The sequence below is a fragment of the Columba livia genome, chromosome 2, assembly GCF_036013475.1.
Source record: "Columba livia isolate bColLiv1 breed racing homer chromosome 2, bColLiv1.pat.W.v2, whole genome shotgun sequence".
Classification (NCBI taxonomy): domain Eukaryota; kingdom Metazoa; phylum Chordata; class Aves; order Columbiformes; family Columbidae; genus Columba; species Columba livia.
In genome coordinates, this window is record NC_088603.1 from 116,453,647 (window position 1) to 116,479,643 (window position 25,997).

The 25,997-nt window shown below is 37.1% G+C and overlaps 1 protein-coding gene across 2 annotated transcripts; it reads right to left on the bottom strand.

The window, feature by feature from the left end:
• On the bottom strand, positions 1–25,883 carry DSC1 (desmocollin 1). 2 transcript variants are annotated; one of them, XM_065053401.1, is made up of 17 exons: positions 25,639–25,883; positions 23,042–23,126; positions 20,310–20,512; positions 19,722–19,847; positions 18,346–18,501; positions 17,269–17,413; positions 15,852–16,018; positions 14,462–14,596; positions 13,016–13,201; positions 11,324–11,583; positions 10,981–11,123; positions 9,375–9,590; positions 7,536–7,769; positions 5,423–5,544; positions 3,896–4,132; positions 3,218–3,263; positions 1–3,132 (listed from the first exon to the last, which is right to left on the bottom strand). In XM_065053401.1, exons 1-16 carry the CDS (start codon positions 25,675–25,677, stop codon positions 3,228–3,230), a joined length of 2,490 nt encoding a protein of 829 aa, XP_064909473.1. In that variant the 5' UTR covers positions 25,678–25,883; the 3' UTR covers positions 1–3,132; positions 3,218–3,227. The 2 variants fall into 2 exon arrangements, with proteins under 2 accessions (XP_064909473.1, XP_064909472.1); XM_065053400.1 differs by lacking the exon at positions 3,218–3,263.
• Between the last annotated feature and the right edge of the window lie 114 nt (positions 25,884–25,997).

Here is a 25,997-nt window from a genome sequence, read left to right on the forward strand (position 1 = left end):
TTTTTGTAGAAGATCCTTTTATTTGGAAAAAAAATTTATCACTCACTGTTGTACAAAAAAAACCTAAAACATGATGTTAAGATAATGTTGACACAACTAGATAGTTTGCAAATTATCTAGTTGAGAAGAACAAATCTTCACAATTTTTAAAGTGATTTGAAACAGTAACAACAAGTGAATTATACATTTTGAAATATTTCATTTTTAGGCTTCACCAAATGTTATTTGGTACTTATATTTGTAAACCTTAATGCTTTATACAAAATTTTCATTCAGATTAGAGGATACAATGAAAATAATGACTTACAGTTCATTTTTTAAAGCACCTCAATTACCCTTCTACTCTTGGTTTTACAGAAATAGCTGGTTCAGTTCACAACTTTGATTTTTAAAAGACACAAACAAGTAGAAGTGCTTGCAAATTTGTGCTTTGTTTGAAAATGGACAAAAAATGCACATAACCAATTATCTATGTTTGTTGAAATGTAAAAGAAAAAATAAAAACATTTTTAAGGTAAATTAGACTAGAAAACATTATTTTGGTTTCAATAAGTTATTATTTTAACTCCAGAGTGGAAAGGGGACAACCATCTACTTAAAAGAGCCAACATCAATTAAAACTCATACACATTTGGTCTATTCTTTTAGAACAGTACTAGTATTGTATTTCATGAGGAAAGAAAACATATTTGCAGAGATTTGTCTATGCCATCCCCCAAGTAATTTTCAAGAGTGCATTCTGTTATTTATCCTAGGTCCTTCCGAGCTATAGGATTTTTATATAATTTAAAAACCAAAAGAAAACACCAAACACTAAAAGGAGGGAGGGGAAGACATTAACACTACCTTAAAAAGTGTATAGCAAATAACTGAAGATAAAGATGAAAGACACAAAGTAGTAAGGACATCACTGGGGACAGATCTTCACTTGGCATAAAGTCAGCACAGCCCCACTGTCATCAGCTGAGCCATCCTGCCCACATCAGCCCCAGATGTGCCTTCCCTTGTGCAGCAAAACTCATTCACGTTAGTTAGTGATAAAGAAGAGTAGTGTCCAGATGAGTACTGTTAGCATGCATTTTTAAGATCAAGTAAGTTTATAACATCTTGGTTCTCATCTGGTGTTTTGCTGCTGGTGACTGTTGCTCTTACCACTGTCAGTGTATCCAGTTCTGGATGAATTCATCACCACTTTCAAATGATGGAATATATATAACATTGGTCCACAAAGTTATTAGCCACAACTAGTTCTTATCAGAAATAGTCTGAAGCCCATTTACAGTGTGAAATAGAAGGTTTCAAAAGTACTATTTTATAACTTGGGTAAGTTTTTATACTGTTATGGGTTTTCACTGACCATAACCTGTGTGGAATGAACCACAACCACTGGAAGTCAGCAGCAGATGCACACTGAAATTTAGAGCAGCGCGACTTTTTGTTGTTACTAATAGTTCCTTTTACAGATCATTAGCTATAGTAAATTTTTAAAAATATCTCCATAAATCATATGTTTACAAAGCAACTCATAAAACCAGAATTATAACAACAGAAATAAGTAATTGCACAAGTTTCTCTTTCTGATAGGCAGGAAGAAAATTCTTTTAAGGCACAAGAGAATTCCCAGATTGCAGAGGACAGGCTGTTTAACCAGAAGTGCAAATATTAAAAACACAGGAAACCTGGGAAGCAGAGGCTGAATTCCAGAAATAGCTTATGGCAGTACTCAGGTCTCACTACTGTCATCTGTCAAAGGTATTTCAGACTTTCATATATATATAGTGTATATGTATGCTTAATCTAGTAAAATAACAAATGGGATTCAGATGATTTCTGCCAGAGATCTGTGTAAATGCATACCTCTACGTCCACCACATAAACACTCAAAATAGTCTAACCCTGTGTAATTTTGCATCTCAAATAAAGCTATTTTTAAAACACATTATTAATGCAGTGTATGCTCAGTCCATTTGAGTTGTATTTTCTGTGAAGTTCTACTTACAGAAAGAAACATTTTAATGAAGTTGGTAACAAGGCAAGTAAAAAAGGTAGTGGTAGCTACACTGAACAAAACTCTTGGCAATGCTCATCATTTCTGCAATGATACTGTGTTAAAACTCACAAGAAACTGAGGTACAAACTTATGTGAAGTAAACATGAGATTTGTCTTGCACTCATTAGAATTACAATAGTCACCCCATTTCCTGATTTTGTTTTAAATCTTTTATTTCCTTAAAAGAAAAATATATACTCGCATACAATGCTGATACCCTATGTGGTGACGCCATAATCCCTTAGGATAGCAAGTGTGATGGGTGGTAACCCATTAGGAGAAAAATATATTTTTGAATATTATTTTACATATATACAATATATATATATATTTAATTTTCAATCAAAATATAAAATTTTCTAATGTATTCATCAGTATTTTTAATGTGAAAAATGAAGAAGTGTTTTGTATTTCAATTCATTTAAGTTAAAAATTAACAAGGTATTTGATATCCACCAGTAATGTTTTTTGGTTTATTTCTACAGCATTAAAAGAAAACAAAGAAACAGTGAGTTAAAAAGCTTTCCTTCTCCAAAGCCAAATACAATAAAATTTTGAAGCTGAATAATTAATTAAAAGGGCAACACCAAGTTTTGCATTTTGAGTAATCACAAAGAATAGGAAAGGTAATCTAAGTAGAAACTAGCTTCACTAAATTAACATAGTCTAAAGAAAAATCATTTTGAATCCCTTATTTTTGATGGAATGTGTCTAGCAGAGATAAAAAAATAGTTGTAAATTTTAAGTAAGAATTACTTACACTCTCATCAGCCTATACTATTTTTGATAAACTTCTCTCTCCCTCTATTCCAAAATACCTAATATCACAAAAGTATGACAGCCACTTATTTACAGGTCTTTTTTCAGCACTGTGAAAGGCACATTTATCTTTTTACGCATGCTTCTGCTAATGTCCTAAACTTGGGTTCCAGCTGATCTAAGAAGTCAAGTGCCTCTTCTTCATGCTGATCACTGCAGCAGCCTACAGAGCCAGCCAAGGATCCTTTTCCTTCATAGTGATACGAAAGAAGATAATCTTCAGAATGCTTCTGTTCTTCATCCTGTCTGCATAGGTGCACCTTCTGCATAGGAACAGAACACACCGTATTATTTTCTTAAATTGATTATCCTAAACATATTGCATAAAAATAATTTCTTTTGATTTACCTTTCATTGATTAATTTTTAATCAGAGTGTGTCCTCTAATGGATTCCTATATACAAAAAATGCACATGATTGGTCTATATCATTAAGACTACAAAATATAAGTATTTAATAAAGAAATCATTTCTATTAACCATGTAGGTAACAATAAAAGAGGAAGAGCCTGTTTAAATAACCTGTCAAGCAACTAAAATTCACTCAGTATTAAAAGTCTGATTTACACATAACTAGTCAGGCAACTAGTGAGAGTTTTTGATCTCCAAAGCATGGAGCAACTACATTTCTAATGCTGTACATTCTCTCCCGCACCATTGCTAAGTATCAGGTTTAAATTAGTACAAAGCAAGCAGTTAGGATAAAAGCAAACAGAAAAATTTTCTCAGAAAAATATCAAAAAAGCTTGAGTAATTATTCTAAAGAAGTAAATATTCTACATGAAAAATAGCATACTGTCTATAGTTTAAGCCAAGAAAAGTGATTTACACTGATGTCTAAATATGTGAAGTGTGACTTTCTGAAAGGGCATTATTCCAAAGGGGATGCAGGGGAGCAAAGGAGAGGATAAACAAAACCAAAAACAGAAAGCCACCTTTCTAGCACAAACATGTCTTCCTTCAAAAGTCTGTATGTACTGACCACAACCTACACTCAAAAAAAAAAAAAAAGTTTCAGAATACTTACTTCACCTAAACGAGGATGTGTGAAATTATGCCATTCTGAGTAGGAGTATCTACACGTATCCATCACAGTCTGTCCTCCTCCTTCTTTAACTGATCCCAGAGTCTGATGTCCGCCTCCTTTGACCGATTCCAAGGTATGCCCTCTTCCTTTTACTGATTCAAATGTTTGCTGATCTCCTGTTTTTATTCCATATCCTCCTTGATCAGTTGTAGTTTGTAGAGGAATTATATTATGATCCTAAAAAGAAAAAAAATGTGGGGATACCATTATTTTTCTTTGTTTCTCCCTGCACCGCCCCCCCTCCCCCCCATTTTTTTTTTTAATTCAAAAGATGAAACAGCAATCAGGAGATGTTGATACTGAAAACTAGAAAGCCTCCAGCTTTGTACTGTGATATCTTGAACAAAAACCTATTCTTAGTAATTAGTGTAAAAAGATCAATAAGTGGTCTTTGGAAAGGATACTATGACAAGCGGGAGAGGAAAATCTGCCTTTATATATGATATGAGATACAAAAACTGAATCTTTATCCCAATGAAAGCTGTACTATAATCCATATACTAGTTTCTAAAATTGTCATGTAAAAATAACGTGGTGTTCAAAGTCAACAACCTGTAACCCATTAGGTGTGGTATATGGTCATATGCATCAGTTTCATTCTGTTTCTTCACACATTAAGTCTTCATACCGTGTGAAATATGGAAAAACTAGTATGGGATCACAAATGAAAAACTACATTATCAGTTTTTAACAGCACTGCATTACGATTCATAGACAACAAGAAATTTAACACTTGTCACCATTAGGACTTCTTGGTTTTCAAGGTGAAGTAAACTCAATGGGCTTTAAACTAATCTCCTTTTCTTGCAGAGGGCAAAGTCAGAGGGTGGAGGGTAGAGAAGAAGAGTCTGAAGTGCTTAGTCTTTGTGTATAAATGCAGTCTCAGGCTAGAATATGATCATGGTAGACTGAATCTTAAAGTTTAGATGCCAAAAGCAATTACATCTTTCACAAACATGGACTAATCAATTTTTTCCACTGGCTCAAAAAATCAACTGTATTTGGGGTCTTTTTTCAGGGGAAGGGCAGAAATTGCACCTGATTTTACAACAGCTATCTGCTAAATTTAAAAATCCTTCTCCAAGGAAAAGCAATAACATTTTTCCACAAACATACATTCAACATAGACAAAATGGTAAATTTCCATCTGATCTCATTGTTGAAAATGACTGACATGACTAAAATAGTCATCTGAATGTTCCAACCAAACAGTTGAAGTCTGGAAAAACCATAAGCAGCTGGGCTAATAACTACAGGATATGTTTAAATATATATGGTACTATCAACTGTGCCTAAAATACTAATTTTCAAATTCTTGTTAAATAGCAAAGCATATCCAACAATATGTGCATTTATTGCTTATTCCCTTTACTAAATCACTTACTTGCAGAGGGTCCCGTTTTCAGACTAAAATGGTATGGATATCTTAATTACATGCTTCTATATTGAAGTAAACAGGTGACTTACCATCACTTCTTCTCCTGGAGCTTCTGTATTCGAAATTATTAAATTGTGATTGGCACAATCATCAGTCACATGCCTGTGCATTACCCCAGTGCCACAGCAGCCACAAATTGTGATCAGGATTACTATGGAAAGGAAATCAGTGAGGAAGATACTATTACCTCATAATGGTATCTACTTCTATTGGATAACTACTCTTGTTGTATTAGCTTTTTTAAACGCCCAAGCATCAAATATGGTTTAAAAAAATAATTTTTTTCCAAAAATGCCCATACTCAAACTGTACATATGTACATTTTTTTCAAACAGTATTTGGAGTTTTCACTAAACTGTTGAACTAATTCATTCTTCTAAAATTCATCTTGGTTTCCCTGAAAGAAATGCAAGCATCCTTTACGAAAACACTGTGACTGCAAAATTTCACAGTAAAAAAAAAAGATTACACCAAATCCACATGAAAAATCATGTCTTATGTACAACGTTGTTGTAAGCATAAGACATTTTTCATCTATGAATATGCAGACATCAAATTATATCATAAGGAACTAATATGCAAGCTAAAGGTCCCAATACCAGAAACTTCTGTTTCCCAGAAAAGGTCAGCAGAACCCTAGAGGATTTCAAGCATTATGTTACAGCACAATCTTATTTAATTCCTTGTATTCAGCTTATTCCTCCTACAATACTACTTCATGTTGTCATGGAGACTCAGCCAGAAATGACTTTGTATAAAAGAATCATGAGCAACTAATACCTCTCCTAAACAAAGGACTAAACATTTCATTCAGAGAACCACTCTTTCCTTCTCTTTTCAAGTTGACAGCTTAAAAATAAAGAAGCCCAGGAGGAACAGAACAGTTCTGCCTAACTGCCCACTGAGCAATCTGATCTCTGAACATAAAACTTCTGTGGAAATTGGCCAAGAGCCACTTTCAAGTTTATTTAGCTTCTGCAGCTATCAGCTGTCAGACAGATCTGCATCAGTGGTTCCAGCAGGTCACTGGCAGATGGGAAGAAGACGTCAATGACAGCACTGAGCAGAGGATACACACACTAAAACCTAGCCACAATAAAATAGTGGCTCTATCTGGAAGGGGTGCACTCAAAGAGGCAGTGACAAAAAGGTAGCTGACATTTCACACAGTCCCCACATTTGAATGTTCCACAGTCCCCACATTTGAATGTTCCACCTCCAGGCTGCATCACAAACTTAGGTACCTGTGCTGCTTATATAAAACATGGCTCTATCTAATCTTCAGAACATGTGCAGGTCCCAGTGTTCTATCTGCCTGAATAAGAACAGTTAGCTGAGACTGAACAGGGGCAAGATAGGTTGATCATTCCAGATAAAATTGAAAAGAAAGAAAAAAAAAGAAAAACAAAAACAAACTCTGAAGGATTTATTGCTGTAGTATATCCTCTGGTAATTAGTCAGACTATGTCTGATTCTGGTAAAAAAAATGATCTGACTTTGCTATTACATATCACTGTCACCACCTCACTGGTTAACAGCAATATTAAGCTGCTAAGAATCTGTTTAGTCTTTGGGCAACTCCAGTACAACATGTATTCAAGGCTTTGGTTTGTTGTGGAAGTCTCCAACCTGTCCTTCAACATCATGCCGGCTCTTATAAAATCCCTTGTGAAATCCTGTGTCTCAGTCCATGTTTTAACCCATGACATAAGAAAGGCCACAAAAAGCTCTAGGAAACTGATGTCAGCATTCCCACAAACAAAAACGTGCATCCTAAAACCAGCACTAACCTCACAAAAAACTTTTGCTATCCTCACCTCAAGATGAGATCTGATAAGCACTACAAATCCTATCTTCTTTCCGTTCAAGTGCTGAATGCAGCTTTTTTGGCCTTGCTAACATGAACACACAGAACATCTCACATAAAAGATACTTAAAAGAATAAACAAAAATCCACACACAGTAACTACAGGACAAGATGAGAGCAAGAAGCCTGTGACACTGATACAAACAGAGCAGATACATGAGGGCTACGCAAGTGCTTGAATAAAAAAAGAAACATTTGAATCAAGTTTTAATCAGGTCCTCTCAATTTTAAAATTAGGTGGTTTGCATTTTATGGTAAAAAACAAGTCTACTTACACAGCAGCAACAGTGATCCTAAGATCATTGCAAGGATGGCCCATATGCCAAGAGTAACGCTTCCTTCACGAAGCTCTCGGGTACTACCATTGCATTCAGTTGGAGTCATGCAATCGCAGTAGTTAACTTTTACATGGGTCTCTCCTACCTTTCCTCCATTATCAGTCACACTTACAGGAATATCATATATTCCAAATGGAATATCACCCTTTGGTGAAAGATACACAGAATTATCTGTAAAAAAAGACAAAAACAGATCTAGTGTTAACAATACCTGAAACTCTGCTGTCATAAATGTAACTGTAATCACCATCTTCCCTTCCTTCACAGCTATACTGCTACCAGACCCCCATTAGCTGGTTTAAAGCTAGCTTAAATGTGTTGACAAAAAACTACATCTTGGAAGGATTTATACTATCAGTACCTTTTAAATGTTAGAACTGAAAAAGCAAACCTTATACATACTTCTGACAACATGTGATTTGAAACTCTGAAGTTGATTCGGTTCATTATATGAAATTACACTATTTGGGCTTACTAGTAAAGAACTATCAGCTGAACTGACATTTACTAAAAGGACTTCTAGCAGTGTGATTGGAATAATTAATCATAAACTTAATAGACCTAAAGAGTGAAAGAGCTATAAATTGCTATAGTCACTGAGAACATCTATATCCAGTAGGAAGTAAAATTCATTTAGTTAGCTGCCCTGCTTAGTGGCAATGATTAGTGGCCATTAAAGGGTGAAAATATGCACAAGATAGACACTGATGTACATAATGGTTGCTTCATGATGAGGTATATGAAACTGCATGTGCCATCTAAAATGTTTTTTTAATTTGCCCAATATAAACCTTAAAACTCTCAGATGTCTTTGCTCTCAGACTGCTGTCTTCTGCCTTTCATTGGTGAACGTTTGATGGAACACTTCGGAATCAGATTCTTTTCAGGCTAATTCATGACAACACAGTATCAAATGTACCTGCTGATCTTATTGCTATCATCTGGCACCCACTAGGAAACCACCATCAGCTGTAACTTTTTATATTAGCAACCTTTATGAAACAATTATTCCTATTGTAATAATCATTTATCTACTTCTACCAAAATTATAAAAGATAACGTAAACATATATTAAGGGAGATAGTAAAGTTTTCTTTCACCCAGCTCAGCTTTACCAAAAACATGCTGGCTGATTGCAGTACTAAGGAAAAAAAAAAAAAAAAAAAAAAAAAAAAATCAGGATATTTTTAGTCAGCTTCAAATCAATTTTAAGTAAAGTTTCAGTTTCCAGTCCTTGACCATATCAGCCTAAGAAAAGTTGTATTTTTCTTTGGAGTACTACCCATTTCACTCTTATGAATTATGAGTGCATACTTCCTTTTCCAGAGGGTTTGATGCAATGTATTACATCAGTTCTTGTTTTCCAGCTAATCTTTTTATATCATAATTTCAGACAGCACATGATTGCTGACCCAATGATGCTAGGACAGATTCTTGTTCAGGCTTTAAAAGGCAGAATATCATATCCTTCTCTTTGTCTTTGTGATGCCAACAACGCCACCTTCTTATCTTCTGCAAACTGTTTCAAACCCAGGATGGTCAAGGTAAAGAATACTTTAACTGTTGCCCTTTATTCCTGGCATACTCTTATCTCCTGTATGAGAAATGAAACTGAGGAACCACTAGAGATCATCAAGGCTACCTTGTCAGTCCCACTAACTATACCAATTCCCAACATACTTTCATCTAATTTATCCTTATAGCCCACCCAAGGCAGAGGTGGCAAAGCCTCCTCTGGCAACCAACAGTCAAGTGAGGAGGAGGAAGTCAACATACCGTTGTGTCGAGTTATTTTCCACGAAGAAGCCAAGTTACGGTCAGTTATGCGATATACGAAGGGCGCGCTGTAAGGAGATGCGTCACCATCCTGTGCAGTAAGGCAGATGGGTTTTCTGTCCCTGCACATTATATAGTCAGTTTTCAAGATTCGTGGGTAATTCTTGTTCCCAGGCTGGATGACAACCTGAATTGTTCCAGTGCCTGTTTTGCCATCTATGCGACAAAAATAACTCCTTTTAGCACTTACTTTTAACATTCACATTTTTTTTATAGTCCAAACTTTCACAATGAAATATCATCAACTGTAGTATCCAAGTTTAGAAGTAAGTTGGAAAGCAGCTGCTGATTTAGCCAAAAAGAGAGAAGGGCTTCCCGCAGTCTCTCTTGGCTGCTTCTCTTTGCTTGGCTGGCTGTGGAACGGATCAACAGCTCCCAGACCTCCATATTCTGCATGTGCAGACATTGTATTTTGTTGAGCATGTGTATCTGTGTAGAGACAGATACTGTTCTAACAGGAGGATAAGAGAAGAAAGAGCCCATAAATCAGGGGCAAAGGATGCTAAGCCAAACTGAGAGTCAAAAGCAGAAGGTCTCCAGCCTTTCCACTTCTGGAAGCAGAAAATAAATTATGCTTTCCCTTGGGAACACAAACACTTTCAGAAACAGTGGGCTTCTTTCTGTCCTCTTCCCTCTGAGTCACCATGCAGTAGCATGATTCAGTAATGACACATACTATGTCACTGAAGTCTACATGCAAGAAGTGAATGAGCTCTCCCTCTGAATTACATTTTTTCCAATAAAGGCATGGGAAATGCTTGTATATGCATTCCAATGAAATTACATCAAGTCTAATTTTCAAATTTCTCTAGAGATACCTGACTGCAAATGAACATATCATGTTTACTAAGTGATAAACAATTTAAATTCATTTTATTTACATTTAATTTTAATATGCGAGATTTGGATGGAGTCAGAATTTTTAGCTGTAAACCACCTTCCAAAGGTCTGCTCAAAGGGCTCAAACTAAATCCTGCCATTGGATTTATAAAAACAGACCATTTTTCCTTTTTAATGTAAGACATATTTTGGAATTAAAAGTGTAATCTATAAGCCTAACATTTTTCTTTGTTAATCCATTTGCTAAATTTAGTATTTGGGAAGTGAAAGGCATATTAAATCTTCTTGGCCACATGTTGTTGAGGCAAAACTATGTCTTTTCCTACAATAAATACATATACCCAAATTAATCAAAAATAATAGATGATCGTTCACATTAAATCAGAACAAAAAACTGTTTCAGAATGAGAATCTGAGTGTACAACCCTTCCTTTACAATCAGAGCAATTTGTAAGAGCTTGTCACCTGAGCAGCATATAGTGTGACCAGTCACAGAACCTGGATGACTCAGAATAAGAGCCTTGATTTCTTAAATGCTTTCCCTGCTGCATAAAATTCCCTCAGCATTTGACAGAGCTATTCCAAAGACAAGACAATGGACTACGTAGGCCTATGGTCTAAAACAGTATACCTGTGCCCACACAAAACTTGCTCATAAACATCTTGTTATAGATCACAAAGAACACTGACAACATTTAGTACTCACTTCTGTCTATTGCGAGGACTGTGATATTGCATTGACCTTGTCTCATTTCTGCTACATCTCGGTCCAAGACTCTAATGGTTCTGACTTCACCAGATTTTTCGTCTATGCTGATCCAATTACATTGGCCAGGTGCTATCCGGTAGCTGTCAAGAATAATTTGTTTGTTTAAAGATGTCAAATACACATGTATACATACATACATGTACATATATAGATACATGTATTCATATACACTCACATGTGCACACACACATATATATATACAATCAACAACTATTTCCCTCTTCCCACATCCCATCCATGCTTCACTCCAAAAAAACTAGCAGATAGTGTTGTTTCATACCATATGCCTTCACTATTTCCCGTCTCTGGATCTTCTGCTACGTATCTCCCAATACTTGTCCCAATGTCTTCACATTCTTTAACGTCTATGCGTAAGAGACAGGGTTTAAACACCGGCCCCTCATCCACATCCATGACATGCACAGTAACAGAGCTGGTGCTCTGGGAAACTTGTTGTGAATGTGGTACCAGCATGTAGGGTGCCTCATTGTTGACTGCAATCACCAGGACCCTTTGCTTGGCGGTTTCATAGTCCAGTCCCTGTAACAGAGGTGTGGTGTTGGGTTTTTTTCTTCAAAATAATACAAAACTTGGTATTGTTTTCACTGCTCAATTATTAAATAGATACATCTGTACCACATTTATTTACAAAAGAAGTCAACTATCCTTCTAGAACATCCAGGTAGAGACACAAGAAAGGGACATAATTAAAAAAAACAAAAACCACGTTAAGTTCTAAGTCAAAAAAAAGAACCTGAGGAACTATCCCTAATAAAGTAAGCAGCAACACTGTAAAATTTTAGGTGAATACTCTGACAGTCAATTACTAATAGAACTGAGATAAGAATTACATGTAGTGGGGGATTTTCTCTGTCTGTACCTAGTTGGCCATTATTTTTTGTTACAACTATTTTCTTTTCAGCACAAGTCAATCACACTTCCCACTAGCACCTACATGTATTTCCTAGTAAGATTTCACCTATGGCAAACACATCTGAACTTGTGGGGTTGGTAAGTATCTATCACTTAGTCTTTTGAAACCTTCTCCAATGTTGTCATATGCCTTTAAAAGAGCTATTTATATCCTAAAGTCATAATACTCTCTAGCCTACCACAGCATAATACTAAATATTAGAAATTTCAACTGGGTTACTATACCAGGGACACAGCTTTACAAAAAACTCTAATGATTACCAGCAACAAAAAAACCCAAACAAACAAAAACAAAACAAAAAAATGAACTGGCACATCTACCCTTACAATTTACATCTTCAAATTTTAACATTAATCTTCTCTGCTCCTTAGAAGTTACCTATTATTGCAGTTTTAACAGATAATGAAAAAGAGGCATGAAGAGGCAAAAGGACATGCTGAAGTAGAGCTACAGTGGTGTTTTTACCTCACGTCTGTAAAGTATGGCATATAACAAGTAACTAATCTAACAGAAACTCACATGTGTATGTGAATTCCCCCACACCTCAGACAAGCAAACCTGAAGTCGCTACCCTGCAAAATAAAACCTGGAGAGTTTTATGCTGAGTCAGTAAGTTAAATCAACTCCTGAAGAGAACAAGACTGGAGGAGGTGCTCACCCTTCCCCCCACTGTGACACACTCCTGTTTCTGTTAAAAAGCCAGCCATGACGCATTCCTCAGTTACATCCCTAACTCTGAACAACTTCAAAAGCTTCAAGTTCTTCTGGAATGACAAACCAAAGGGAATTCCTTGAATTCTGCACACACAAAACTGAAGAGTAGTCTGGAATGTGAGTTTTGTAGGTTATGTATCACAAGAGCCTCATTGGCATTATGCAATCTGCTCTAGAAGAGAGTTCAGATCAGGAAGAAAGCATGATTCGCATGATAGTTACAGATATTCTTTGAAAAAAAAAGACAGGCTTCTAGATTATTGGTTTTAAAAGCAACACCTGAAGACACACAAATTTTCCTCTAGCAGTTCTATTTCTACTTACCTTAACAACACACAGTACTCCTTCATTTGTGTTTCTATCTGTTGTAATTTCAAAGGACCGATCGTCATTTCCTCTTATAATTTCAAACACTACTGCTGAGGCAGGCGAACGAGGTTCATCGAGATCAACAACAGGGATTCTCAGTATTTCTACATTCACTCTGTTTTCCTCCACTCGTACTTCATACTTGGAGTGTGCAAAAAAACAATAAATTTAAATCAGAGAATACTGTTCCATGATGCCGGACTGAAGAACACTGTATTTAAATATGACTATTTAAACCCAAAGAGTCAATCTACCAAGCTACTGTAACCATTTATTTTGTTTTCACGCATTATCATATTTCCCCCACTCCTCCCTCACATCTTAAGTGAAAGAACAAACCTTTCCTGCCAGCACAGTTGGAATCTCAGCTCCTTTGTACACTCAAACTATCACCAATTTAATTAAGTCTGGAATTCTTCTTCCAGGAAAGGTAAATTAGCATAGTTTCCCCCAGTTAAATCAGCTATAGATGCTAATTCACATACAATATGATCAAACTGAGCATTAGAAAAGCTATTGGGGTAACTTAAATAAATAAATAAATAAATAAATAAACAAACAAAACACGAGAATTTGAAGAAAATCCAAAAAGGGTGAAATACATGTCTATGAAGATGGCAAAGGATGAAAGGATTTTTCTTATTCTTTAACCTTTTAAAGAGCTGTGTTATTCTGTACAAGCTCAATAAGCACAGATAAGAGTGAATCTGAATTAATATTACCAACAATATTCTACAGTAGTGAGTGGAAAGGATAAGGTACATGTATTCCTCATGGATAATGAATTATCTTTCATAAATTTCATATTACAAAATCTCCTGTAGTATTTGAGCTCTATATATGCTTATTGAGACATACTCTGCCCTGAATAATTCAGATGGCTGCAACAAGCAAAACCTTAGGGCTGAGTTATTAGTGAACCAGAAGTGGTTAAATAATACTTCTGTAGAAGAAAAAAAAGTTGGAAAAGCACTGAAAATCTCAGTGAAAATCCTTGCATCTACTCACTGACACTAACACTTTATTTTGCAAACAGAGTAGCCAAAAGCTGGTGAATGGTAACAAGATCATGACAATGCTTAGGAGTGTCCCCTCCCTGAAAATGGTTATACTATGGGATTTCTAAGACTATGCATTGCAGCAGAGGTGAATGAGGGAGTCACGTCAGCTCTCTCCCAATGGACACAAGGCAAATGACTCAAAATATCTAATATACCAACAGGTCTCATTACCAAACAGCACAAGCAACAGAGCATGCTCAAATGTCTATTTTTGTATTAACTGTCTCAGGCTTCATATTTGAGAGACTGCCCATGAAGAAATCAGAAAGAGGTTAAAAATAGTCATCTTTTTTTGTTTGTTTTTTACCTTTTTACAGACACTTAACTTATGAAGACTTACTTGTGTCTGTCTAAAGGACGGTGCGTTGTCATTTGTATCTTCAATTCTAACAGTAACTGTTCCTGTAGTGCACAAACCAAAAGGCTGACCTGCCATATCTCTTGCTTCTATTAACAAAAGGTATCCAGATTCCACCTAAAAACATTAATAAAACCATACAGAAGTTTGACATACTCGTTTTTGTTTTGTTTTGTTTTTAACCACATAGTTACACAAGAGTAGAACTACATATTTTATTCCCATTCCCCAACTCTGCTCTACATTCAATGCTTCCCTACAAAATGGGGCAACTAGCTTTGGGGCTTTTCCCCCTATAGTTCCAAAGGGAAAACAAGCAAAATATTTTTCAGCAGCTAAGCAACACCGAATTCAGCACCTGTTAGTAAATGTGTACACCATATGCTGCATCAAATAAAGCTTCTCACAATGCCAGCTTTATTTTCCAATGCTTGAAGTTTTGGAAAACACATATTTTGCATGTCAGTGCGTGTCTCTTATTTCAGTGAGGATGGTCAAAAACAGTGCTGCCATCTGCCTTTGTCAGGGCTATAGGTGACAAGGCAATAGCTGCCCTTCCCCAGGGTCTGGCACAGGAGTCACTGCCCTTATCAGTTTCAAGGCAATCACTGATAAGCAACCCACTTAAATCCCTGACTTGACTCACAACATCAGAAGGCTTTTTCAGCCTTATTAATACCTAAACAATCCAGGGATAGGGGAACTGGACACAAAATGAGGGAGTTTGTAAATCAAGACAGTAACTCCCATTCTGGATGCCTGGAAGTAGCATTATGTTTCTCAGGTGAAGGATATAAATGTTCTGTTCAGCTTGGTAAGTTTATCTTTAAAAGATAGGTAGTGGACTCCTTTTTGAAGCTTTTCTTCCTTCCCTCAGTAGTTACTGTTTCCTTAGTAGTCATGGGGATGCTCACAGTCACTGATAAGAATAATGGTTTGTGCTTTAATTTTAGGAAATGTTATACTGCTGTTTAGGTTTCAGATATCGGAGATATTTCTGTTGAGTACAGGATGACAGACTACTTCCAGAAAAGTTGGCTCATCTTTCCTGTAAGGAAGCAAGAAGCACCTCAAATGGAACTTGATTAGGTGGCTCATGGGATTCATGAACAGACAAAGAATAAAAATCTGTAGGATTTGTGACCCATAGGTCAAATAGGAGAGCAGATGAAGGGCCCCTGCCAAGATTAGCTAGAATATGGTAATCTATGCAGAAACTCTTTGCACCAATTACAGGACACTGCAAAGCTTCAGAAGCTCCTTAGGGAAATAAAACCAGAAATTATTTATCTGGTGATTTCCATGCCAGCAATTCAGAGTTAAGAGGCTATGTGCCCTAGATGACAGGTAAAGATGCTTCAGGAAAGATCACCTCTCTATCCAGCTGCGGTGATGCTACAGAAATGACACCTGTGTCACCATGTAAAGAAAACACTGGGGGTATTGGTGGATTTTGTGACACAATGCGGTACTTCAAAGCAGTATGCAGAGTATAAGGCTCATCTTTGTCCTCTGCAGTCACTTTTCCAACAATTATACCTGTGAACACAATACAGCAACTTTTAGTTCCAGAAAAAATGTAAATAATCAAACATTACTTGAATGGGCACTTCTACTTTAGATACATGAAAATAGCTATTCAATCATTTAGCTCCAAATTAACATAATATTGATAACACAGTAAATAGTAGTGAAAATACAGTAGCAGTGTAAAATTGTCTATTTTAATCCTCTGGCTATTATTTCTCCCTCTTAGACAAAGCTGTAATTATTGCAGCTGTCACAAAGTATACTATACACAAGTATACACAAAGTATACACAAAGAAATACTAAAAGTTTAGATTTCAGTGGTTTTGACAGTGACTTCTAATTGAGCATCCCAAACACAGCTGAAGAGGAGTTGCTGGCGCTGGCGGGGATGAGGTGGAGTTTCGGCACCTTCTGACACAGTTTGAGCTGTACTATCACCTCTCAGGAACCACTGCTGTCCTTCATCCCTATAGCCCAAGTGGTTTTGAAACTTCACTCTAAATCAGCAACTCACCCAGCAAGAAGTAGAACAGCTCAGAGAAAGAAATGCAACTGGTGTTTGGGGGCAAAGGGGAAGATGCTTTGCTTCCTTTTTTTGTGAAACAAGTTAGATTTTCCCCATGGTGATGCTCCTAGCCTACGAGATGAGCGAGGAAGGGCAAACCAGGGCTTTGGCATTCCTTATTCTCTGGGGTCCATCCTAATCCCTGCTTTTGTCCTCTCTTACACAGATACGTGAAGGCAGTAATGCTCAAACCCCTGCCTTTTACAAGTATGTGCAGAAAAAGAAGACCTTCTCCCTGCCACCCCAGGCAAAATCCTACCCTTAGTTTATCAGCTTAAACACTGTAAGCTTAATCAAAGGCATTTTATACCTTAGAAAACCACTGATTTAGTTGTTTAGGAATCTAATTTGTTAGAAACTGCCGTTCTGTCAATGAAAACATTTTATGGAAATAGGTGATTTTGGATAAAGCTATAAGAATAATGTTCTGAAGCTCTTCCATATTTTTAGGAACACTAAATCATCTCAATTTTTAAGAACTTTTTTACACAATACTTTTCACTATGATTGAGATGGTATTTTGGAATTTCTAATCATTAAGAAATCTTCAGTTGCTCTTTGCAAATCCAGCCTTTGCTGTAAACAAATACTCATTAGGAAATCCTACTGAAATTTATTAAAAGGCAAGCTTATGCCTAGTCATACTGGTATGTAACTGAGCTGAGTAGTGGTAACTGAGTTCATAAGTCTTACCAGGTTTGGAATTTTCTGGGACAGAAAACTCAAAAAGGTCTTGTGTAAAATACGGAGCATTATCATTATCATCCTCTATCCTGATTGTATGCAGAAGTGGTACCTCTGGTGAATAACCATCAGGAGTGGTTGCAAAGCAAATGATCTGTAAAACATAAATTAAGTAATTTGCTTCATGCTTAAGCAACACAAAGTATTATTACACTTTTAGTTCAATAGAGGAATCAATAAAATGAAATACAGCATGCTAAGTATGCTCTTCTCAAAACTAGGCTCTTCAGCCACACGGAAGGAGAAGTGACTGGTGTCTTATGAGGACAGCAACACAAAACCTTAAAATGCTTCCCAGTCTTTCCCCTTTCTATTCCTCACACTATAGGTATTTGAATCACTTTTTTTTTTTCCCCCTAACTCTGTCAAACACTTTTACCAAGTCTCTTGGATGCATTTTTCCAGGTGTCTAGGAGACCATCTCAGCCTTACCAAAAATCCAGATGTAAATATTGCTATTTAAAAGAAAATCAAGAACAACAGCAAAACTATGTACCCATTCCAACATAATGTAATAAAATGCAGTAAAAGGTACTGCCAATTACCTAACTATTTAGAATCTGTTTCTACTAACTGTCTTCTTACACTTCTCAGCCAGTAGAGAGAGCAGTGTACCTTATTAACAACATACCAAAGCTGAACAGCTTGAAGGAAAGGCCAAAAAAAACAAACCTGTCTGGAGTTTCTCATGATTTTAGTTTTAGGCAGACCTTTTCAACCTTCCCTGAAAAACTCTGGGATAACTTCAAACTCTTCCTAAACGTGATGAAAACCCTCTAGCTCACTACATTTATGGTGTAACTAAAGTCTAGGCAGTGAAAAGTGAAACTCCTCTTAAGATCTAAATGATCAGCTATTTCTTTATTTGTCACTGATTTCATCTCTACACCACCAAAGATATTACTCAGAACAGACAGCTGATTCCAGATCTTGTCTGCTCCTGGTTTCTCCTGTAATCCAGCTTTCAAATACATGCATGACAGAAATAAAAAGATCTAATTATATTTACATAATTTAGGCCTGTACCTGAAAGCTTGGATATTGTTCACGGTCTACTGCACGAGTAGCAAAGATATTTCCAGTTTCTCTTTCTATGTAAAACAAACCCTTTGGATCTTGATCAATTCCAGGTCCACTTGCAGAATAATAAATGGTGTAGTTCTGGGCTGTGTCTGACTGGACCTATAAGGAACACATTTTTAAGCTCAAGAAAAAACAGCAGCATCATTCTAATACATTTTTCAATTTTTCATGATTATATCTTGCACAAGCAGAAACTCTTGAAAAAACAAACCTCAAACTTCATCTACTTCTTTAGCAGCTTAAACTTCACAGGATAAGAGAAGAGCTTGCCATGTAACTGCCATCCTTTATAATGTGTTTGCATGAGAAGGGGTAGTTAATCCAAACTCAGAAGTGTTTAGGACTATGGAACAATTAAAGAAATAACGGTGTGCATAAAAAATTATTTTGAAATCTATTTTCTCTAGGATACTGCACATACAAGGCACATTCAGATACAGATGGCTTATTATTTCTGTCCCTGTTCAAGAGATTTTGGTTTTAGTGCACTCATTGAGAATTTGGTTTGCAACTGCAGAAGAAAAAGCAAAGCAGAAAGAAAGAGACCACCTAGACTACAGTCCAGAGATAAGCCAATTCAGATAGCCTCTCTGCATCTCATTACAAACACCAAGGAGGTAATATCAGCAGTTACCTATTCATAAACACTCTCCTCCCCAAATACTTGCTTTACCTTCTGAATGCTAGAAGTGAGGAAGGTAAGATTAGTAGAAGAATGATTGCTTTGCACAGACTCTGTTATTACACTTGTCTCTACACATCTGCTACCAGCCACTCTCTAATCTAGAGAGGGCTAGATGGATCTATGATAACTTTAGTTCTTGCTTTTCTCTTTCATGCCTACATGTTTTCTTACAGTAAGTACTTTTCCTAATAATATAGGCCACATTCAGTCTTCAGTGGTGGAGGAATATACCTCGAGCTCCAGAAAGGATGTAGATGTGTGGGTAAGGTTGCCCCCACTCTGTGTCTACAAAAGCTTTTTCTAGGCAAGGCTTTGTATGGGGTTGTTTGTTTTGTTTGTTTGTTTTCTATTACACACCACTGATTTGCAGGCCAAAGAGCTCTCTTCTGATGGTATGTCACTCTCCTTTTTACAACTCTTTCACATCTCCAGTTCACCCCAATAACTATGACCCCAAGTTATTTCAGTTACAAGATCACAGATACACAATGAACAGGACAGAACAAGACAGAGGAATAGTAGCAGGAATGGCATCAGTAGGAAATATGAGAGCTCACTTTTGTTCCTCTCTTATTATAAAAGTCACATACAAAACTACCTTGTGTCATAAAATTAGGATCCATATAAAATATACCTGCTGAATTTGTAGCGGAAAAGGTCCCAGTGAGTTCTCTATCATAACGGATGGAATAGGGCCCCACCTTCTTTTGGTTCGCTTGAGAACTGTATCTCTAGCATGCCTGGTCCTCTCTGTCTGGGTCTAGAAGATAAAAAGGCAGGTAAGAATATAGCCAGCTATATTCTTAACTGTGTATATTTTTGCTTAACTACTGTCCTGCATTACCATCTTTTTTTCCCTCTGCTCCAGTTTTCCCACTGACCTTTTTTTTTCCCAAGGTCTCCATTTCTGATTATACCTGTGATAGTATTCCAAGAGTTTTTTGTTTTATTATAGTTTCCACACATAAAATCTGCTTTGATTCCTCAAACATGGCTTTTAAGGTTCTTGATATACCTGATTAAGTTCCTTGCTATTAGTTCCTGTTTCAGAAGGGTCGTCTGCTAACTTAAGCAACAGAGTAATCAACAATAAAAATACACTCTACATCAGAGTGCTTTGCCTGATTATTTGAATTCCAAAATTCAGCTACAACTACCCAGCATGAAGCTGTACTCTGTAAAACAGTATGTTAAATAAGTATGGTTGATATTAGAGGCTCACCTTTTTTTCTTCTTTTACCAAGCTAACATGTATTTTCTTTTGTACATGTTCTTGAATGTCATTAAGTAATATGGTAAAATTCTTTCTCTCAGCAGACAAAGAAATAGTTGATGTTGTGTACACAGAACCATCCTCTAGAATTTTGAAGTTCCCATCAGTGGAACTGATGAACTCTGCAGACGGAAGGCATTCCTTCAAATCAACTGTAAGAAAAAGCATTCAGACAATAACTCAAACACCGAAAAAATAACATCCCTCACAAAACAAAAACAATGTTCCCTAAGTAAAAATTACATTTACTGACACATGGAGTCTCCAAACATTTGTTCTTTCTGTATTTAAGTATCACAAATACAGACTCTAGAACCCATTTGTCCACTCAAATTTACAGAGTCTACGTGAATTGCCTCTTTGGTGTTCATAAGCATTTCATAGAGGACACAGGTGCATCATGTATATCTTTCAAGACATTATTACACTAGTAAAATAATTGAAGTATCAGAGATGAACTAATACATTTAAATGCAAAAAAAATATTGTAGACATGCTCATTATTGGATCAGTAGCTATTACATCTGCCTTGTGCTCCATGCCCCACAAAATCAGTGAAGATGATGAATTAATGCAAATGCCCAATGGAGACAGTACATCTGGAAGTTTTGCCCTCAGGAGGAAAGCAGTGACTGGTACTATGTGATTTAATAGTCTTAGGAGGACAAAGACCTTTAAATTATGAGGCAGACAGATGGGAGAGATAAAGACTAACTCTAGAACAAATGATTGGCAGGTTTTTAATACGTACATGATAGAAACCCATGCAGTTTATAGAAGTACCAGGTAAGTTCAGCATACTCCTCAAGTTTTTTGTTTTTGTTTTTTTTTACTGCATTTGCTATGACTTGTGGCTAAAATAAACTTAAATACACTTCACTAAACTTGGTTCATCGGTAGTAATTCATCACTCTGTAAAATCAGGGTAAACATAATGACCTGCAGTAGGACCACAGCACTAAGCAAGAATGACCTGACACCCTGAAAAAGATGAGGGCCAGGGACCTAAACTCTAGACAAATGACCCTTGCAGAGTACAAGAGGTGTCAGTGTAATGTTCCCAAAATCAAAACTCTTCAGTACTTCTTCCATGTTACCACAGTGGATAGGGCATTGCCCTATGAAAGCTGATTGCAAAATTCCCAGAGTAGATTCAGAATTTTACCCCATATATGTAGATGATATTTTCAATAAACTAAATTTCACTTCTCTTTCAAGAACACAAGAACTGATGGGAAGGACAACTTTAAATATAATGCAATTTCTTCCTTCCTCTTGTTAAGACTTTCTTTTAACTGCTCAATTAAACGTTTCCTAGATTTTCTGCAGCACTGCAGCAGTCACTACTCTCTCTTGTCAATTTGTACAATGAAAATTTAGTATTAAAGAGAATATCATTGCCTCACTTAAAAGTGTCTCATACCGCTGCATATTACAACACTGCATTTCCAAAAATACCAGACTGGAGATTTTGTTTCTGGTGGTTATGTGAGTCAACATTATGCTCAGTTAGCCATAGCTTTGTGGGATCTTTTTTTCTTTACAGCCTCTCATATACAATGCACAAGTCAGAAATATAAAAATATCTTAAAACAACCAGGAAAATTCTTACTTATTTTATTGTCACGGTATGGACCTTGCGTCACTGCAAAATATAACATGCTTTCTGAATAACTGTTTAAGTAATGTCATTCAAGCTATAAAGGTTTTGTTAAATGTTTGAAGAAAAAAATAAGTTCAATGTTCTGCAATTTCTTTAATAGCACTGTAATAACATGGAATTTTGTTTTTATATAAATCAAGTTTATTTACACAGGGAAATGCTAACATCTCTGAGAACACACTAAATATTTAAAACAGCTGTAGCAACCTTTCATTTTAAAATTTAACAGTAAGGTCAATTAATTTTCATTTTTAAAGCTAGATTTTCTGAGCACTTGTATTGTGAGGAACTACTAAGCCACTTTATTTGTTCCTTCTATAGGAACACTGAGTAGGATTTCAGATTTGGAACACACTCCTCTGTTGTTCTAGAACGCACACAGGGCAACTCTGAATCCTCAAATTCAGTCTCAGGCAGCACAGAACCGCATAGCAGCTCCTACACCACACCTTTAAAAGCCGCCTTTCAAAGACTGGTCTGAAAAAAGAAAAAGGAATGGGATGTTTTCTGGTCTGCACGATTCCTCCTGTCCCTGCGTGTCCTGAGTGCCCCAGCACTGCTGAGAAATCACAGCCATGTTTCATGTTTCAGCTTCTGGGTGACTGGTTGTGTGGGTTTTCTCTTCTTTTATTTTCCATTACCCAAATGACTTCTTCGTATGACTCTGAGGGTTATGGGCGTGTTTTGGAATATTAAGCCACTTATTTCAGTACTAAGCCCTAGACTCCGAATTTTGAAAACATCTGGTTTTAAAATAAATAGTGAAAGCTGACAATAGCTGCTTGCGCAAAAGTCAAATGGATGCACGGTGCCAGTGTTCAAATCCGTAACAAACGCAGGGCGTATCCTTCATAAAAAGGCTGATCCAGCTGTTTAACTGGCTGTCCAGTCATCCATTCATTCCATTAAAAAAAAAAAAACAAAAAAAAAAAAACGGAAGGTCTTTTTCACTGTTAACAGCATCTCCAGCAAAGGTGCAATGTTGTATTGTTAACACAGGGATCTCATAGTTTCTCACCTCTGCCAACTAATGTGTCAGCCTCTAGTTCAGAAGGAACATGAAAAATTACTTTCTTGCAAGCTTCACAGCACAAACTCAGTACCTAGAAAACAAATTAGAAATCAGGAAAAAGAAAAAAATCACATGGTATTTTGAATAATATCGTCACTCATTGAAGCTACCTTTGGTTTGTTTAAGACAAGCCAGTTAGACAACACAGAAAGCACAATTCAGCTAAAAATTCAGGTACTAGGCAGCACAGCATGTAAAATTCCAAACTGAGAACAAGATCTGACTGTAGCCCCTGGATCTGTCCATGGTTTGTGGTTTTTTTCCTAAATTACTGCAGCACCGACACGAACAGCAGGATTTCCTTTTGACTAAAGATTTGACCTACACTATTACTTTAGTAATGTAAAGATAAAATACAGCTTTGCCATTCACTCCCTTCAACAAAACTCTTGGCTAATTTAAATCTGTCTCTGAATATTAAGGTTCAATCCATCAACACCCAGTTCAGCAGAACTGTGGTGATGCTCAACATTAAAGGGACAAGTGTCTTATTAGAACCACATGACGACACTTGCACTTACATAGCACTTTACATGTTCAAAGTACATTCTCAACAAACTAATTACATCTAGCTTCGGCAATTAGATATGACATAAATAAAGCATTGTGTATCACAGCAGTCCACTCCCATATAACCAGTTACAAAATGGGGTCCTCCTCAAAATTCAAATGAGTAGTAGATAACCAGTCCTTTTCATAAAAAGTATCATATGGAGGTACAAAGACTTTCCTCAGCACAGAGCAATTTAGTCCTGACTTTGCCTCGTTTCTATCCTGATGTTTAAAATTGTAATCCAAAACTCACATAGCCAATTAAAAAAAAGAAAGAGAGAAATGAAATTAAATGTATTCACCCTTTTAAGGATTAAAGTCTAACAAAAAGAAAGTAATTTTTATTTTGTACATACCTGTAGGATTAAAGGTATAAAAAAGCAAATAGCTAATGGAAAATCTGAAAAATACTTGTGATGCCTATTAAGAAAATATTTAAACAAAAATACTTTAAAATCTTCAAGGAGCTAGGAACCTACAGAAAAACTATTACCAGCTAAAAAAATTAAGTTGAAATGTGGAATTTGATCTTGTATTAAAGCAATTTACATGCTGTGTTTGCACCACATGAATAAAAGCTCTTCACGGTGTTTTTACATGTATACAGAGACATAAAAAATGTTGTCTATAAAACAATTTAAACATCCTTGCTTATGTATTAGTAGACACTTTTCTTATTAAGAGATACTTAATAAAACACTCTCTCCTGACAGACATTGTATTAATTTTAAGTTATTAAAATCACACCATCTTACTACATTGTTCTAAGATATTTTAAGGATCAATGACATCTAAGTTTGAAATAGTAATGCCAAGCCAGTCTGATGTCAGCACGAAGAACTATTGAGGAGTTAAATGTAAATGGTGGTTATTTGCACATATAACGATATAAGGAAACACCAGGCAAAAATAAGCTGTGATGTCCTTTCACGTCATACAAAGAAGACACTTCAGCAGTTATTTTGAGTTTGGGTGTTTTTGGTTTTTTCCTACTTGACAGGAGAATTTCTTTTTTTATTTTTTTTTTTTTTGGTGTGTGTGTGTGTGTGTGTGTTTAATTAAATGTATGAGTAAACTCGCTTGGGTTTCTTCGGGTTCCATTATTAATATCCTAGCAAAGGCAGGCATGCATAGTGTCTGGAATGGTAACACTTTCATTAAAATGTACATATATAATTAATATAAAAATAATAAATTCAGTGCTTCAGCACTACTGAGCTTTTTTCTGTCAGGCTAAAACGACCATCAGCCCTCTTTTTGTGAACGCAATAGGGAAGAAAGGGGGTAAGAAACAGAAGACAAATTACTTTCACTCATCCACTAAAAAAGAAAAAAAAAAAAAAAAGAAATAACTCCTCCACTTTCCCCGACAATGGCTTTTCTGTAGCTAATAATTATGTACAAACACAGCAAAATGAAGGTAAAGGAAATCGCTGACATTGTCCAAGACACAGCTAACTCTTCCAGAGGAGTTTAAGACGCTCCACACCATACGCACAATGCTTCCCATGGAAAAGGGACAGCCGTCGGGGGGAGATTTAAATGAAATTAACTGCTGTTTAAATTTTCCTCTGAATAACCAGAAACAGTAGCAACGACCAGAGCATGTGTCCACCGCGTAACATCACGGCACACTCCAAAATCCACCCGACCGCCGGTCCGAAAGCTGACCGAACCACCAACTGGTGCTCTTCCTTTTCTGAACCACCACCCCCCCACAACCTCTCTCGGCTCCGGCACCCAGAGATGCGCCCCAGGGCCGCGCAGCCACCGCGCTCCCCTGCGCGGGACACGGGCTGCCGGCCGCTCCTGCGCCCGTACCCGAGCGCGCCCCTCGCGAAAGCTTGTTGGGAATAAGGAGCCGCAGATCAACTCCTCCAGAGTTTCTCCTCTGCGCTGCGCACCCGCGGAAAAGCAAATAACAGCGCAGAAGAAAAGCGCCTCGGCTGTGCACCACCACCCGACCGCTCCGCACCCACCCACTCACTCACCAGAAGGCCGAGGACGAGGCGGGGAGCTGCGGGGACCATGGTGCGCAGGGGTGCGCAGGGGTGCGCGGAACAGGGGGAGCCGCCGCCGTCTGTGCTGCCGCGGCGAGCGAACGAGTGCGCGGTGGCGGTGCCGGAGGTGACGCGTCTCCGCGGCAGGGCCGTCTCCCTCTGTCCCCTCCCGTCAGCCAGAGGAGCCGGCCCGTGGGGAGGGTGGGACCGCGCGCAGCAGCGGCGACTTTAATTACTTTTTTTTTTTTTTTTTTTTTCCTCCTTTTGAGAAATGCCTGTCCCGGGCACGGCGCTGGGACACCCCGCCTGCTCTGCCCCGCCCGCCCACCTTCGCGGCGGGGCACCGCCCG

Excerpts from the sequence above, each read along its gene's own strand:
- DSC1 (XM_065053400.1), bottom strand. The coding sequence starts at position 25,677 with ATGGTCCCCGCAGCTCCCCGCCTCGTCCTCGGCCTTCTG. Across the intron at positions 17,414-18,345 it reads AACAATATCCAAGCTTTCAG|ATCATTTGCTTTGCAACCAC; the intron begins GTACAGGCCTAA and ends TATGTTTTACAG. Across the intron at positions 7,770-9,374 it reads GAAAATAACTCGACACAACG|ATAATTCTGTGTATCTTTCA; the intron begins GTATGTTGACTT and ends CTTTTTTTACAG.